General features: G+C 46.3%; 1 protein-coding gene across 1 annotated transcript in view; it reads right to left on the bottom strand.

Moving 5' to 3' along the window:
• The window catches only part of CLDN15 (claudin 15), a 101181-nt gene that overhangs the window by 2466 nt on the left and 79361 nt on the right, over positions 1 to 19354 (bottom strand). The window contains exons 2-4 of the mRNA XM_063930758.1: positions 11375 to 11539; positions 7846 to 7927; positions 1914 to 2021 (exon numbers count right to left, since the gene is read on the bottom strand). Of these exons, the coding sequence (XP_063786828.1) occupies positions 1914 to 2021; positions 7846 to 7927; positions 11375 to 11539 (355 nt within the window). The remainder of the gene's footprint in view (positions 1 to 1913; positions 2022 to 7845; positions 7928 to 11374; positions 11540 to 19354) is intronic.

Below are 19354 nucleotides of genomic sequence, written 5' to 3'. Positions count from 1 at the left end.
ACACACACTGCCCAGTACAGACATTGCTACACCATGCCATGTATACACATACACAGCCCAGTACAGACACTACTACACCATGCCATATATACACACACAGCCCAGTACAGACACTACTACACCATGCCATATATACATACACAGCCCAGTACAGACACTACTACACCATGTCATATATACACACACAGCCCAGTACAGACACTACTACATCATGCCATGTATCCACACACAGCCCAGTACAGACACTACTACACCATGCCATATATACACACACAGCCCAGTACAGACACTACTACACCATGCCATGTATACACACACAGCCCAGTACAGACACTACTACACCATGCCATGTATACACACACAGCCCAGTACAGATACTACTACACCATGCCATATACACACACACAGCCCAGTACAGACACTACTACACCATGCCATATAAGCACACAGCCCAGTACAGACACTACTACACCATGCCATATATACATACACAGCCCAGTACAGACACTACTACACCATGTCATATAAGCACACATTCTAGTACAGACACTATTACACCATGCCATATAAGCACACAGCCCAGTACAGACACTACTACACCATGCCATATATACATACACAGCCCAGTACAGACACTACTACACCATGTCATATATACACACACAGCCCAGTACAGACACTACTACATCATGCCATGTATCCACACACAGCCCAGTACAGACACTACTACACCATGCCATATAAGCACACAGCCTAGTACAGACACTATTACAGCATGCCATGTATCCACACACAGCCCAGTACAGACACTACTACACCATGCCATATAAGCACACAGCCCAGTACAGACACTACTACACCATGCCATGTATAAACACACAGCCCAGTACAGACACTATTACACCATGCCATATACACACACACAGCCCAGTACAGACACTATTACACCATGCCATATACATACACAGCCCATACAGACACTACTACACCAAATCATATATACACACAGCCCAGTACAGACACTACTACATCATGCCATATACATACACAGCCCATACAGACACTACTACACCAAATCATATATACACACAGCCTAGTACAGACACTACTACATCATGCCATGTATCCACACACAGCCCAGTACAGACACTACTACACCATGCCATATAAGCACACAGCCCAGTACAGACACTATTACACCATGCCATGTATAAACACACAGCCCAGTACAGACACTATTACACCATGCCATATACATTACATACACAGCCCATACAGACACTACTACACCAAATCATATATACACACACCTAGTACAGACACTACTACATCATGCCATGTATCCGCACACAGCCCAGTACAGACACTACTACACCATGCCATATATACACACACAGCTCAGTACAGACACTACTACACCATGCCATATACACACACAGCCCAGTACAGACACAACTGCACCATGCCATATATCTACACACACACAGCCCAGTACAGACAGTACTACACCATGCCATATCCTCACACAGCCCAACGTTAGTCTTGTATTATTTATGTACTGTATTAATGTATACATATCATACATGCCCACTCTCCCAGGAGACTTTTGATATTGGTGGGGAAGCCTTCTGGATCCCGGAAATGTGGGCCATTCACCCCTGGCCTCCCTGTGAACTATATATGACTATGGGCAGTGACGACGTAATTCAACATGAATCCCATCATCGCGTCTACGATACAAAGCTGTGAATAACTGCAAAACATCACAGGGGAGGAGCCTCAATGACGCAATTCAAATGGGTGATGGGCCGGTACATAGACAATGTACAAAGGGGCAAATTGGGTAAATCTAGGCTGGTCCTGGGCCCAGTCACGCACACACCCACATCCACCACATGTTTCCCAGCACTTACCTTTTAGCCTTCGTCACCTGCTTGTAGGAGCAGCACATCAGCCCCCCTCCAACGATATCCAGTAGGGACCCCGACCAGCCGAGGTAAAGCGCCGGCCCAATCTCATATCTGTAGGGTGAGAATAAATCATCGTCTCAGACTGTGAAATCTGGTATCCGGATGGTAGGTCGACACTATTTAGGTTGACAGTCACTAGGTCGACCACTATTGGTCGACACTGAAATGGTCGATATAGGAAAATGGTCGACACATTAAAATTGTCGACATAGAACAGGTTGACACCTGATGCACAAAAATTGTTAAAGTGACTCCTCCCACTTAGCGCTAATCCAATGCTACACTTTTTGCAGGAACTTCTATTTTCTCAATAAAATGTAATGTACCGGCTTGATGTGAATAAAATATGAATTTTAATACTACACAATGATTAAAAGTGAGACAAAAACAGAACCCAACATGGGAAACACAGTCCTACCAAGATGATAATCGGAGCCGCAGGTGTTATGAATGCAAGGTATTTCCTGGGAACAATACCCTGCATGTGGCTCCATCAGGCGTGTTCCCCAGTGGTCCCTTTCACAGTCAAGGATGTCCAGAAGCACAGGAAAGTACTGGAAAGCAGGTGCCGACGCGTTTCGGGACATCAAAGTCCCTTTTTCAAGGCTGTATGAAAAAGCCTTGAAAAAGGGACTTTGATGTCCCGAAACGCGTCGGCACCTGCTTTCCAGTACTTTCCTGTGCTTCTGGACATCCTTGACTGTGAAAGGGACCACTGGGGAACACGCCTGACGGAGCCACATGCAGGGTATTGTTCCCGGGAAATACCTTGCATTCATAACACCTGCGGCTCCGATTATCATCTTGGTAGGACTCTGTTTCCCATGTTGGGTTCTGTTTTTGTCTCACTTTTAATCATTGGCCCTCATTCCGAGTTGTTCGCTCGGTAAAAATCTTCGCATCGCAGCGATTTTCCGCTTAATGCGCATGCGCAATGTCCGCACTGCGCCAAGTAAATTTGCTATGCAGTTAGGATTTTTACTCACGGCTTTTTCATCGTTCTGGCGATCGTAATGTGATTGACAGGAAATGGGTGTTACTGGGCGGAAACAGGCCGTTTTATGGGCGTGTAGGAAAAAACGCTACCGTTTCCGGAAAAAACGCAGGAGTGGCCGGAGAAACGGAGGAGTGTCTGGGCGAACGCTGGGTGTGTTTGTGACGTCAAACCAGGGACGACAAGCACTGAACTGATCGCAGATGCCGAGTAAGTCTGGAGCTACTCAGAAACTGCTAAGAGAGGTGTAATCGCAATATTGCGAATACATCGTTCGCATTTTTAAGATGCTAAGATTCACTCCCAGTAGGCGGCGGCTTAGCATGAGCAAATCTGCTAAAATCCGCTTGCGAGCGAACAACTCGGAATGAGGGCCCTTGTGTAGTATTAAAATTCATATTTTGGCCCTCATTCCGAGTTGTTCGCTCGCAAGCGGATTTTAGCAGATTTGCTCATGCTAAGCCGCCGCCTACTGGGCGTGATTCTTAGCATCTTAAAAATGCGAACGATGTATTCGCAATATTGCGATTACACACCTCGTAGCAGTTTCTGAGTAGCTCCAGACTTACTCGGCATCTGCGATCAGTTCAGTGCTTGTCGTCCCTGGTTTGACGTCACAAACACACCCAGCGTTCGCCCAGACACTCCTCCGTTTCTCCGGCCACTCCTGCGTTTTTTCCGGAAACGGTAGCGTTTTTTCCCACACGCCCATAAAACGGCCTGTTTTCCGCCCAGTAACACCCATTTCCTGTCAATCACATTACGATCGCCAGAACGATGAAAAAGCCGTGAGTAAAAATCCTAACTGCATAGCAAATTTACTTGGCGCAGTCGCAGTGCGGACATTGCGCATGCGCATTAAGCGGAAAATCGCTGCGATGCGAAGATTTTTACCGAGGCGAACAACTCGGAATGAGGGCCCTTATTCACATCAAGCCGGTACATTACATTTTATTGAGAAAATAGAAGTTCCTGCAAAAAGTGTAGCATTGGATTAGCGCTAAGTGGGAGGAGTCACTTTAACAATTTTTGTGCATTTTTACCGTTTGGAGTTTGTAGGGAACTCCTAGACTACCCCCAGGCCTGCATAAATCCTTACAGCGCAACCATCCACCTCTATTCTTCCTTTTTTGTTCTGCAGGTTGACACCTGATGTTTAACTTTTTAATACTTTACCATCCACGTGGACTACGATTGGGAATGGGAGGGGACACGGTGCACTAATTGGGGTTCCCGATCACTTTATGAAGAAAACTACACATAAAAAACCCTCATGATGACCGTGTCGACCAGTGGCGTAACTACTGCCCCCGCAGTCCTCGCGGTGGCTTGGGGGCGAGGGGCTGCGGGGGCGCCACTGATTTACAGCAGACTGACATGCGGACGAGCGTCCGCATGTCAGTCTGCAGTCTCCTTCCCTCCGCCGCTTGTTGGAGGGACACGGAGGGACAGCGCGCCTCCCTGTGTCCCTCCTGCTGCATCATCTCCGGCGGCCGCGGGTCTAATAGGGGGAAGTGCCGTCCGTGAGCTCTAATTGGCTCACGAACCGGCACTTCCCCCCTATTAGACCCGCGGCCGCCGGAGATGATGCAGCAGGAGGGACACAGGAGAGACGAGCTGTGCCCTCCGTGTCCCTCCAAAAAGCGACGGGGGGGGGGGGTAAATATCTGGCACTGGGGGCATATATGGCACGATGGGGGGGAGGGAGGAATATCTGGCACTGGGGCATTTCTGGCAGTGGGGGGAATATCTGGCACTGGGGGCATATCTGGCACTGGGGGGGGGTATCTGGCACTGGGGCATATATGGCACTGGGGGGGAATATCTGGCACTGGGGGCATATATGGCACTGGGGGGGGATATCTGGCACTGGGGGCATATATGGCACGGGGGGCATATATGGCACTGGGGGGAATATCTGGCACTGGGGGCATATATGGCACTGGGGGGGATATCTGGCACTGGGGCATATATGGCACTGGGGGGAATATCTGGCACTGGGGGGGGATATCTGGCACTGGGGCATATATGGCACTGGGGGGAATATCTGGCACTGGGGGGAATATCTGGCACTGGGGGGGGGATATCTGGCACTGGGGGGGGAATATCTGGCACTGGGGGCATATATGGCACTGGGGGGGATATCTGGCACTGGGGGCATATATAGCACGGGGGGAATATCTGGCACTGGGCTCATATATGGCACGGGGGGAATATCTGGCACTGGGGGGGAATATCTGGCACTGGGGGCATATTTGGCACTGGGGGGGAATATATGGCACTGGGGGCATATCTGGCACTGGGGGCATATGTGGCACTGGGGGGAATATCTGGCACTGGGGGCATATGTGGCACTGGGGGGGTATATGTGTACCTGGCACATGGGGGGGACGACTATATTTGGCACTGGGGCATGTAAGTACCTGGCACTGTGGGGGAATATCTGGCACTGGGGACATATGTGGCACTGGGAGCACAGCCCTAGCAACAAGGACTACCTCCTAGCAACGAGCATGACACCCAGTGCATGAAACACCTGTCAACGAGCATGACACCCAGTGCATGAAACACCTGGCAACGAGCATGACACCCAGTGCATGAAACCCCTGGCAACGAGCATGACACCCTGAGCATGAAAACCCCTGGCACCGTGCATGGAACCAAGAGCATGAAACCCCTGGCAACGAGCATGACACCCAGTGCATGAAACCCCTGACAACGAGCAGGTAATTGAAAAGTAATTAGAAGCCTTACTGTAGGACTTAATGTGTAATGGGCATTACGGTGTTTGGCATAATGTATCACGGACATTGCGGTGTGTGTCATAATGTGTCACAGGCATTACGGTGTATGGTATACTATATCGCGGGCATTGTGATATGTGGTATAATGTCTCAGGGTCATTGCAGTGTGTGGCATAATGTATCACGGACATTGCGGTGTGTGTCATAATGTGTCAGGCATTACGGTGTGTGGTATACTATATCACGGGCATTGTGGTATGTGGTATAATGTCTCAGGGTCATTGCAGTGTGGCATAATACATAACGGGCATTGCGATGTGTGGCATAGGGTATAACGGGCAGGGCATTGCGGTATGTGTCACAGGCATTACGGTGTATGGTATACTATATCACGGGCATTGTGGTATAATGTCTCAAGGTCATTGCAGTGTGTGGCATAATGTGTCACAGGCATTGTATGTGCTATAATGTATCGGGCATTGCAGTGTGTGGCATAATGTATCACGGACATTGCGGTGTGTGTCATAATGTGTCAGACATTGTATGTGCTATAATGTATCAGGGGCATTGCAGTGTGTAGCATAATGTATAACAGGCATTGCGATTCTTGTCATAATGTGTCACAGGCATTACGGTGTGTGGCATAATGTGTCACAGACATTACGGTGTGTGGCATAATGTGTCGGGGGCATTACAGTGTGTGGCATAATGTGTCACAGGCATTACGGTGTGTGGCATAATGTGTCGGGGGCATTATGGTGTGTGGCATAATGTGTCATGTGCATTATTGAGTGCGGCATAATGTCTAAGGGCCATTGCAGTATGTGGAATAATGTATACTGGGCATTACTATAAGGAGGAAAAATGACAAATAATGTAAGGGGCATGAATCAGGATTATTTTTCTTTCCTGTGGTGGCCAACGTCTGGGCGTGCAGGGTGCAAAACTGGGGTATAAGGTAGTCTTTTCCTGCAATGCCATGCCCCTTTATGCGAAACCACGCCCACTCCAACAAAACCACGCCCCTTTTTTGACGCGCGCGCCTTCGGCGCGCGCATATTTATCCCTTTCTTGCTCCCAATTATGGAGCATGAAGGGGGGGGGGGGCGCCGAAGAATTTTTTGGCTTGGGGGAGAAAAATTTCTAGTTACGCCACTGGTGTCGACCTATTTCAGGTGTCGACTTAGTCACTGTCGACCAATAGTGGTCGACCGAATGACTGTCGACCTAGTTAGGGTCAACCCAATGAACCACACAAATCCTTGTGTGGGGTAAAGTCTGTAGTGGGAGGGTCCAAGACAACACGCAACCACTCAAAATGCTTCACAGCAGCACACAGTATTTTAGGATGTTTCCATTTCTTTTATTTAGCTTTGCATTTGCTCGTTGCTGTTTATCCTTTTAGCTATTGATTGCCACCATTAGGTAATATTTGATAAAGCTACAGTAGACTGAATGCAAACATTAAGCAATAACTTTTCCCAGTTTCTAGGGAAAAGGTGTTTCCCTATTTCTGCAGAAGTTTACAATGGGCAAACATGCCTGCTCACTTGCAATGGTCTTACTGTAAATATATTTATTGGCAGATTATAGCGCACGCATACTAAGCAGCGCTTTCCATCCAGTAGAATACGTCAGTCATTCAGTCAGTCCCTGCCTCGATGGAGCTTGCAATCTATATTCCCTATCACATAGGTGTGCGTACATAGCAAATTTCCTTTCTGTCAGAAACCAAATAACCAACCAGTATGTTTTATTGAGTGTGAGATGTGAACCGAGCACTCAGAGGGATCCCATGGAAACACAAAAGGGAACATACAAACTCCACACAGATAGAGCCTCAATTGCTGTGAGAAAACAATGCTAATCACTATGCTACCTTGCCGCCCAAGCCTATAATGTATATCTTCCACACAATACTATTTAGTTTTCATAGTTGCTTTTGAAAAGAATTCCTCTGAAGTGTATCCAGGGACTTGGCTAATACAAGTATAAACTAATCACCATATAATCAGATAGCTGCTATTATATTTTCTAGGTGGAGACCCCCTGTCTAGTTATTTCATTATATCTTTCAGTCTTTCTCTGCTGTCTGTACTATAAGTTGTTGCCAGGTGAGCTGACAATCAATACGTACTTGGTTCCGGGGTAATAGGGATTGAAGAACTCCTGGGTGATGTTGAATGCGTACCAGGAGACGGAAATTCCGGCGCAGAGTCCTGGAGACAGAGGGTGCAGGAAAATGAGCACGTCAGATGTAACAGCATATAGACAGTATACGTACAGCCACAACCTGGAAATGATGTTTAGTGATGAGGAATACTACACTTTATTACAGGTACATCTTCCTGGTAATGGGAAGGACCCTGCTTTGACCCCAGATCAGCCGGAATTCTTCATGGCGTGGACAAAGAAAAGTGCTGGACACATCAGAGGTGGTGCTTTGTGTCACGCACCTGCTGCACACTCCTGCGACTCCTCCCATTCCCGCACATCCCGTCAATGCTGTATTGTACTGAGGCTGGTGACTGTGGGGGCCACTGACTACTTCTCCTGGCCACCCTCACCCGCAGAGCTGCCCCTTTACTGGATGGTTTTTGTTTTATACACCCTTCTATAAACTCTAGAGTAGGGCTGGCCAAACCGGTCCTCGAGATCTACCAACAGTTCATATTTTCCAGGCCTCCTGGAGATGTGTAGAATTGTCAGTTAGGAATGAATGCAGCACATCTTAATTAGTAATGACTACACCTGTGCACCAGCTAAGTGGTCTGGAAAATGTGATCTGTTGGTAGATCTCGAGGACTGGTTTGGCCAGCCCTACTCTAGAGGCTGCTGTGTGTCAGAAATCCCAGGAGATTATACAGGCGGATCCAGGAGGGCCATGAAAGGGGAGGGGGAGGGGGGAGTTGCTGTTGCTGTGTTGTGGTTATTGAAGCAGAGGAGTCCTGTGAGGTGGACATTGATGGGGGTGTGCCTTGAGGTGGACATTGATGGGGGTGTGCTCTGAGGTGGACATTTATAAGGGGGTGCTGTGAGGTGGACATTGATGGGGGTGTGCTCTGAGGTGGACATTTATAAGGGGGTGCTGTGAGGTGGACATTGATGGCGTGCTCTGAGGTGGACATTTATAAGGGGGTGCTGTGAGGTGGACATTGATGGGGGTGTGCTGTGAGGTGGACATTGATGGGGGTGTGCTGTGAGGTGGACATTGATGGGGGTGTGCTGTGAGGTGGACATTGATAAGGGAGTGCTGGGAGGTGGACATTTATAAGGGGGTGCTGTGAGGTGGACATTGATAAGGGGGTGCTGTGAGGTGGACATTTATAAGGGGGTGCTGTGAGGTGGACATTGATAAGGGAGTGCTGTGAGGTGGACATTGATGGGGGTGTGCTGTGAGGTGGACATTTATAATGGAGTGCTGGGAGGTGGACATTGATGGGGGTGTGCTGTGAGGTGGACATTGATAAGGGGGGGCTGGGAGGTGGACATTTATAAGGGGGTGCTGTGAGGTGGACATTGATAAGGGAGTGCTGGGAGGTGGACATTTATAAGGGGGTGCTGTGAGGTGGACATTGATAAGGGGGTGCTGTGAGGTGGACATTGATAAGGGAGTGCTGGGAGGTGGACATTTATAAGGGGGTGCTGTGAGGTGGACATTGATGGCGTGCTCTGAGGTGGACATTTATAAGGGGGTGCTGTGAGGTGGACATTGATGGGGGTGTGCTGTGAGGTGGACATTGATGGGGGTGTGCTGTGAGGTGGACATTGATGGGGGTGTGCTGTGAGGTGGACATTGATAAGGGAGTGCTGGGAGGTGGACATTTATAAGGGGGTGCTGTGAGGTGGACATTGATAAGGGGGTGCTGTGAGGTGGACATTGATGGGGGTGTGCTGTGAGGTGGACATTTATAAGGGGGTGCTGTGAGGTGGACATTGATAAGGGAGTGCTGTGAGGTGGACATTGATGGGGGTGTGCTGTGAGGTGGACATTTATAATGGAGTGCTGGGAGGTGGACATTGATGGGGGTGTGCTGTGAGGTGGACATTGATAAGGGGGGGCTGGGAGGTGGACATTTATAAGGGGGTGCTGTGAGGTGGACATTGATAAGGGAGTGCTGGGAGGTGGACATTTATAAGGGGGTGCTGTGAGGTGGACATTGATAAGGGGGTGCTGTGAGGTGGACATTTATAAGGGAGTGCTGTGAGGTGGACATTGATGGGGGCGTGCTGTGAGGTGGACATTTATAAGGGGGTGCTGTGAGGTGGACATTTATAAGGAGGTGCTGCGTGGTGGACATTGGGGTCATTCTGATCGCTGCCGTTCATTGCAGTGATCAGATCAGAAGTGGGCACGCGCCGGCGCCACAGTTCGCTGGCGCATGGCTGACAGCCGACGGCTGTCGTTGCCTAGCGATCACCTCTGCCTGATTGACAGGCAGAGGCGGTTGCTGGGCGGGAGGGGGCGGCACGGCGGCATTTGGTCACCGTTTTGTGGGCGTGGTCCAGCCAAAGCAGGCGTGGCCGGACCGTGCGGGAGGCGGGCCGCAGCGGCTGCGTGACGTCACATGCAGCCGAAGCAACCCGGGTAGCGATGAGTAGCTACCGGCCAGCACGCAAAAGCTGCGCTGGCCGGGAGGTACTCCTAAAGTGCAAATGCATCGCCGCTGTGCGATGTTTTTGTACTTCTGCGGGGGAGGGGGGGAGGGGGCGGGCCTGACATGCTGGGCGGACTAGCCCTGTGCTGGGCGTCCCCCCGCATGTCAGTGTGCCTGATCGTAGCCCTGCAAAATTTAGCAGGGCTACGATCAGGTCTGAATTAGACCCATTGAAAAGGGGGTGCTGTGAGGTGGATATTGATGGGGGAGTACTGTGAGGTGGACATTGACGGGGGAGTACTGTGTGGTGGACATTGACGGGGGAGTGCTGTGAGGTGGATATTGATGGGGGAGTACTGTGTGGTGGACATTGACGGGGGAGTGCTGTGAGGTGGACATTGATAAGGGGGTGCTGTGAGGTGGACATTGATAAGGGGGTGCTGTGAGGTGGACATTGACGTGTGATTGCTGTGTGGTGGACAGTAAAGGGGGAGTACTGTGTGGTGGACATTGAAGGGTGGAGTGCTGTGAGGTGGACACTGATGGGGCAGTGCTGTGAGGTGGACATTGATAAGGGGGTGCTGTGAGGTGGACATTGATAAGGGGGTGCTGTGAGGTGGACACTGATGGGGCAGTGCTGTGAGGTGGACATTGATAAGGGGGTGCTGTGAGGTGGACATTGATAAGGGGGTGCTGTGAGGTGGATATCGATGAGGGGGTGCTGTGAGGTGGAAATTATAGGGGGAGTACTGTGAGGTGGACACTGACAGAGGGCGGTTGCTGTGAGGTGGCCATTGATGGGGGAGTGCTGTGAAGTGGACATTGAGTGTTTTGATCATGCATGCCTCCTGCATGCCCGCAAGAGTAGGTGAATCACATCATTTTAGTCCCTCACCCTCACCCTCAACACTGATCAGCAATTCATGGCATTTTGCCAGTGATGGGCTTAGTGGCATTGAAACCTGGACTCCCCCCCTCGAACAGGCCAACTGCATCTCCCATCCAGACTTCTCCTGGGCTGGACAAGGGTGGGGATGGGGCTCCCACAAGAGCCGAGTCTCATCTCACCTGAAAACACCGACAACGCTCCAGCAACCGTGGCAAATTTCCCCTTCAGCGCTTCATTCCCCTCAGCCACCTTGGTACACTGTAGCCCGATCATCCCACTGAGGCATGCGAAAAGTCCAAACACCAGCGAGGAAATCATCAGGGCCCGGGAAGCTTGCAGGTAACCTGGAGACATATATACAACCAATGTCAGCACTTCCCAGCAGCGGTTCCCCCCACTAACAGGCTTTGGGGTCTATTTACTAAGCCTCGGGTGGAGATAAAGTACCAGCCAATCAGCTGCTAACTGTCATTCTATAGGCTATGTTTGAAAAATGACAATTGGCAGCTGATTGGCTGGTACTTTATCTCCATCGAAGGTTTAGTAAATAGACCACTTAATTCTTTCATATTTCAGTAAATATTGTTACTAAGACGTCGCTACCTTATAAGATAGCTTGTGATAAACTGCAAGGTCACAAATTGCCTCCAGGCACACTAAGGGGGACATGTACTAAGCAGTGATAAAAGCGGAGAAGTGAGCCAGTGGAGAAGTTGCCCATGGCAACCAATCAGCACTGAAGTAACATCTATAATTTGCATACTATAAAATGATACAGAGCTGCTGATTGGTTGATGAGGAAATTTCTCCACTGGCTCACTTCTCCATGGCAACCAATCAGCATTGACGTAACATTCATAGGGGCAGATGTATGAAAAACCTTCTAACGAGCGTTATTTACCTGCTGTTGTATCGCCACATTATCGTGGTGATACGTCCTGTCCCGCCACCACAATGTATTATAGAGGCCCCCCGCCGATGTGGGAGGGCGCTATGTCACCTGTCCCGCGACACGCGTCCTCCCACATCGGCCAGACTGTTTTCGCCGCAAGCTGTAGTAGCGTGCATGCGGCGTCACCTCAGCTCCCAGCGGGCCCTGCGGAGTGAGGCAGCACATACGCGGTTAGGCTGTGAGGACGCCGCGCGGTGCCGGGCTTTGAGGAGACGTGTAGGGGTGACGTCAGAGGCCGCAGGGGAGACGTGGTGGCGGCGAACAATAAAGTTGTTTAAAAGGACAAAAAAAAAAAAAACAACCTGTAAAACACGTCCGACGCCAGCCCCGACCTGGCGAAGAGACACAAGGGACATAACGATCGGTGCCGCGCTGTCCCGGCCGTCGTACATCGGGAGTGCATCGGCTAGACATAGGCGCAGCGCCGCCGACGAACGGGCAGCAGGCGCAAAGTGCAATCATTGGGATCCCACTGTGAGCCACTTCATACATTCCGGTGATGCGGTAAGAGCAGCAGTTAGCGTGCGCTATGCGCAAAAATCACATAGCATACGTTCTTACATCTGCCCCATAATTTGCATACTATAAATTTATGAGGAGCAGCTGATTGGTTGCCATGGGCAACTTCTTCCCTGGCTCACTTCTCCACTTTTATCACTGCTTAGTACATATCCCCCTAAATCTATTAATATAATATAATACAAAAATAATTCAATAATTAAGCACCAGAAATATATTTATTAAATTGTTTCAGCTTCTTAATTAAATGTATATTAAATACATATACTGTATTTAATATGTGCCGCCATTACTTTCTGGCAAGATAGACAGGAGAAAATGCACGCAGTCCGAGCAATCTCACCGACCTAGACATTTACTGACGCTTTATGTCTCAAACTGCTGGCAATTTTGGCCGCTGGTCGTCGATAGTGACGTGAAATTTTTACCTTCCAAATTGCAATTAAATCTACAGGTCAAAACCAACAGTGATTTGCTACAAATTTGACCGTGCCGCCAAAATTGCGCCCCCCATTTCATCCAGGTGACGCACAAGAATGGAATTAATAAACATATTGGAAATTATAGTTGTCTGCAAACGCCGTTGCTTGTCATCTATATTTGGCTCTTGTCCCTGTTTCCAGTGCAAAGACAGCACAACCTATAAGAAAACCCATAGCTTCATACAGAGTGCTCAGTATGTGCTGCTGAGGTTCCAAAAGAAGTTGCAGAATCTAAATTGACCACAAGGGGGCGTGAGATGATTACAGCATGCTCAGTGTAATTCCCCTTTCACACTGGCACCCAAATCCCGGGTTTTTGCTTAGGATTTTGGTAGGGCTAAACGCCCACCCCGTCCCCATAACCCCCCCCCCCCCCCCCCCCCCCCACCCCCACCCCCAGGATCGGGGCTGAGACCCAGGAACTTGACGGCTTTTAGATCCGGCAAATTCCCGTCAAGCAAAAGTCTGATAGGGGTATTAGGGTTTAAGTTTATCTCCCGTTTACTATGTCACTAACTAAAGGGCTCATTTATGTCTGTATAATGGGGGCCATTCCGAGTTGTTCGTTATTTTTTTTCGCTACGGAGCGATTAGTCGCAAACTGCGCATGCGCAATGTACGCAGCGCGCCTGCGCCAAGTACATTAGCACAAACGTTTGGTATTTTACTCACGGCCTAACAAAGTTTTTTAATCGTTCTGCTGATCGTAGTGTGATTGACAGGAAGTGGGTGTTTCTGGGCGGAAACTAGCCGTTTTCTGGGAGTGTGCGGAAAAACGCATGGCGTTTCAGGGAAAAACGCGGGAGTGTCTGGAGAAATGGGGGAGTGGCTGGGTGAACGCTGGGCGTGTTTGTGACGTCAAACCAGGAACGAAACTGACTGAACTGATCGCTATTTGTATTTGTGAGTAAGTCTCGAGCTACTCAGAAACTGCTAAGAAATTTCTATTCGCAATTCTGCTAATCTTTCGTTCGCAATTCTACTAAGCTAAGATTCACTCCCAGAGGGCGGCACCTTAGCATGTGCAATGCTGCTAAAATCAGCTAACGAGCGAACAACTCGGAATCACCCCCAATGTCCATACTGCAGGTTTGTACTTTGGAATTACCATACTGCAGGACAGTACTGTATAATGGCCATACTGCATATTTGTACTGTATAATGCCCATACTGCATATTTGTAGTGTATAATGGCCATACTGCATATTTGTACTGTATAATGCCCATACTGCATATTTGTACTGTATAGTGGCCATACTGCATATTTGTACTGTATAATGGCCATACTGCATATTTGTACTGTATAATGCCCATACTGCATATTTGTACTGTATAATGGCCATACTGCATATTTGTACTGTATAATGGCCATACTGCATATTTGTACTGTATAATGGCCATACTGCATAGTTGTACTGTATAATGGCCATACTGCATATTTGTACTGTATAATGGCCATACTGCATATTTGTACTGTATAATGGCCATACTGCATATTTGTACTGTATAATGGCCATACTGCATATTTGTACTGTATAATGCCCATGCTGCATATTTGTACTGTATAACGCCCATACTGCACATTTGTACTGTATAATGGCCATACTGCATATTTGTACTGTATAATGACCATACTGCATATTTGTACTGTATAATGCCCATACTGCATATTTGTACTGTATAATGGCCATACTGCATATTTGTACTGTATAATGCCCATACTGCATATTTGTACTGTATAATGTCCATACTGCATATTTGTACTGTATAATGCCCATACTGCATATTTGTACTGTATAATGGCCATACTGCATATTTGTACTGTATAATGTCCATACTGCAGGATGGTACTGTGTAATGTCCATACTGCATATTTGTACTGTATAATGTCCATACTGCATATTTGTACTGTATAATGCCCATACTGCATATTTGTACTGTATAATGTCCATACTGCATATTTGTACTGTATAATGGCCATACTGCATATTTGTACTGTATAATGCCCATACTGCATATTTGTACTGTATAATGCACATACTGCATATTTGTACTGTATAATGGCCATACTGCATATTTGTACTGTATAATGGCCATACTGCATATTTGTACTGTATAATGCCCATACTGCATATTTGTACTGTATAATGGCCATACTGCATATTTGTACTGTATAATGCCCATACTGCATATTTGTACTGTATAATGGCCATACTGCATATTTGTACTGTATAATGTCCATACTGCATATTTGTACTGTATAATGCCCATACTGCATATTTGTAGTGTATAATGGCCATACTGCATATTTGTACTGTATAATGCCCATACTGCATATTTGTACTGTATAGTGGCCATACTGCATATTTGTACTGTATAGTGGCCATACTGCATATTTGTACTGTATAATGCCCATACTGCATATTTGTACTGTATAATGGCCATACTGCATATTTGTACTGTATAATGGCCATACTGCATATTTGTACTGTATAATAGCCATACTGCATATTTGTACTGTATAATGCCCATACTGCATATTTGTACTGTATAACGCCCATACTGCATATTTGTACTGTATAATGGCCATACTGCATATTTGTACTGTATAATGGCCATACTGCATATTTGTACTGTATAATGCCCATACTGCATATTTGTACTGTATAATGTCCATACTGCATATTTGTACTGTATAATGCCCATACTGCATATTTGTACTGTATAATGGCCATACTGCATATTTGTACTGTATAATGCCCATACTGCATATTTGTACTGTATAATGTCCATACTGCAGGATGGTACTGTGTAATGTCCATACTGCATATTTGTACTGTATAATGGCCATACTGCATATTTGTACTGTATAATGCCCATACTGCATATTTGTACTGTATAATGTCCATACTGCAGGATGGTACTGTGTAATGTCCATACTGCATATTTGTACTGTATAATGGCCATACTGCATATTTGTACTGTATAATGCACATACTGCATATTTGTACTGTATAATGGCCATACTGCATATTTGTACTGTATAATGGCCATACTGCATATTTGTACTGTATAATGGCCATACTGCATATTTGTACTGTATAATGGCCATACTGCATATTTGTACTGTATAATGCCCATACTGCATATTTGTACTGTATAATGCCCATACTGCATATTTGTACTGTATAATGGCCATACTGCATATTTGTACTGTATAATGGCCATACTGCATATTTGTACTGTATAATGGCCATACTGCATATTTGTACTGTATAATGCCCATACTGCATATTTGTACTGTGTAATGCCCATACTGCATATTTGTACTGTGTAATGGCCATACTGCATATTTGTACTGTAAGAAAATAAAAAATTACCAGCGCTGGCTGATCATGTAGATAATGAAACAATCCAATAACCAAAAGGCTTCAATATAAAGTATCACATTTATTATACAAATGTAAATAATTAAATGATTAACATTAAAATTAAATCATAAAAAATATAAAAAATAGGGGTAAAATTGTATATCAGTTTTCAATGGGAATGCCACAAGGTGCCTGAATTATTAAAAAGTCCACATTAGGCAATTTATTGACACTCAAAAGGACCTTGATCACTGGAGATGTCCATCACTAGTCGGTTATTTTTGCATAAACCGACAAATTGCAAATGTGAGGTAGTTACCAGTGATCCTTGGAGCAGATAGAGTCCACCTGTAGTTAACTGGATCAGTTGTCCTCTTTGGCATGGAGGGATATGTCCAGAATAGTGGATACTGCTAGATGATTGTCCCAATTGTAGTATTACCGAGTGTCAGGAGAGCCAGTGGTGCTGATGAATATCAGGATGAAATAGTAGCTCAACGCGTTTCGCTGGTTTTAAATGGTCCAGCTTCCTCAGGAGCAAGTAAGATGTTCATCAGCACCACTGGCTCTCCTGACACTCGGTAATACTACAATTGGGACAATCATCTAGCAGTATCCACTATTCTGGACATATCCCTCCATGCCAAAGAGGACAACTGATCCAGTTAACTACAGGTGGACTCTATCTGCTCCAAGGATCACTGGTAACTACCTCACATTTGCAATTTGTCGGTTTATGCAAAAATAACCGACTAGTGATGGACATCTCCAGTGATCAAGGTCCTTTTGAGTGTCAATAAATTGCCTAATGTGGACTTTTTAATAATTCAGGCACCTTGTGGCATTCCCATTGAAAACTGATATACAATTTTACCCCTATTTTTTATATTTTTTATGATTTAATTTTAATGTTAATCATTTAATTATTTACATTTGTATAATAAATGTGATACTTTATATTGAAGCCTTTTGGTTATTGGATTGTTTCATTATCTACATGATCAGCCAGCGCTGGTAATTTTTTATTTTCTTGTTGTTCATCTTTTGGGGACTTACCATCCCCTTACCAGCTGCTATTGATAGCGCACCCAATTGTTCTTCTTTTTATATTTGTACTGTATAATGGCCATACTGCATATTTGTACTGTATAATGGCCATACTGCATATTTGTACTGTATAATGGCCATACTGCATATTTGTACTGTATAATGCCCATACTGCATATTTGTACTGTATAATGGCCATACTGCATATTTGTACTGTATAATGCCCATACTGCATATTTGTACTGTATAATGTACATACTGCATGATTGTACTGTATAATGCTCATATTGCAGGACAGTACTGTATAATGATCATACTGCAGGGCAGTACTGTATAATGATCATACTGCAGGGCAGTACTGTATAATGATCATACTGCAGGATTGTACTGTATAATGTTCATACTGCAGGGTTGTACTGTATAATGCTGATACTGCAGGACAGTACTGTATAATGCTCATATTGCATGGCAGTACTGTACAATGACCATACTGCAGGATGGTACTGTACAATGCCCATACTGCAGGATTGTACGGTATAATGCTCATACTGCAGGATTGTACTGTATAATGCTCATACTGCAGGATTGTACTGTATAATGCTCATACTGCAGGATTGTACTGTATAATGTACATACTGCAGGATTGTACTGTATAATGTACATACTGCAGGATTGTACTGTATAATGCTCATACTGCAGGATTGTACTGTATAATGCCCATACTGCAGGATTGTACTGTATAATGCCCATACTGCAGGATTGTACTGTGTAATGCACATACTGCAGGATTGTACTGTATAATGCTCATACTGCAGGATTGTACTGTATAATGTACATACTGCAGGATTGTACTGTATAATGCTCATACTGCAGGATTGTACTGTAGAATGCCCATACTGCAGGGAGGTACTGTACAATGACCATACTGCAGGATGTAGCAGTGATAGTGTACAGGAAGCTGGCACCATTGCCTCTCACACAGTACATTATGTGCTTTAAAATAAGGATTAAGATGCAATTATACTGAATAATGGGCTCATTGAACAGTTCTCCCCTTTCAGTACAGGATAGTCAGATGTAATGAGCTGTAAATCTCCACTTAGTTCTCTCCCCTGGTTATTTTACTGCCAATAGTAAAGAATTAACTACCGGAACCACTTCTTTTCAATGGTCCACGTGTTGTAACGCTACTGCATTATTACAGCATTTGTACATGTTTATTCTGCAGAGGACAAGTACTTCCTCTGCTGTAGCTCCCTGCACTGAGATGCTCACGCTCAACTTGTACACCAGCTTCAGTGCACCGACGCATGCACCACCAACACTTGTACTAGACCAATCACAGCACCCAGGACACTTATGGCCTGATTTAGAGCTGCACAAAAATTGCACACAATGCAGACTGAGCGATTATTTGCAACTTTGCATGCACTAAAAATTCACAAAACCAATGCAGCAGATGCATTACACGGGAAAACTACTGCAGCACATGCATTACACGGGAAAACCACTGCTGCACATGTATTACACAGGAAAACCACTGCAGCACATGCATTACACAGGAAGACCACTGCAGCACATGCATTACACAGGAAGACCACTGCAGCACATGCATTACACAGGAAGACCACTGCAGCACATGCATTACACGGGAAAGCCACTGCAGCACATGCATTGCACAGGAAAACCACTGCAGCACATACATTACATGGGAAAAACCACTGCAGCACATGTATTACACAGGAAAACCACTGCAGCACATGTATTACACAGGAAAACCACTGCAGT

The sequence above is a fragment of the Pseudophryne corroboree genome, chromosome 6, assembly GCF_028390025.1.
Source record: "Pseudophryne corroboree isolate aPseCor3 chromosome 6, aPseCor3.hap2, whole genome shotgun sequence".
Classification (NCBI taxonomy): Eukaryota; Metazoa; Chordata; class Amphibia; order Anura; family Myobatrachidae; genus Pseudophryne; species Pseudophryne corroboree.
Note: the sequence above shows the minus strand (reverse complement) of the source record. Positions and strands in the feature narration are given on the sequence as shown.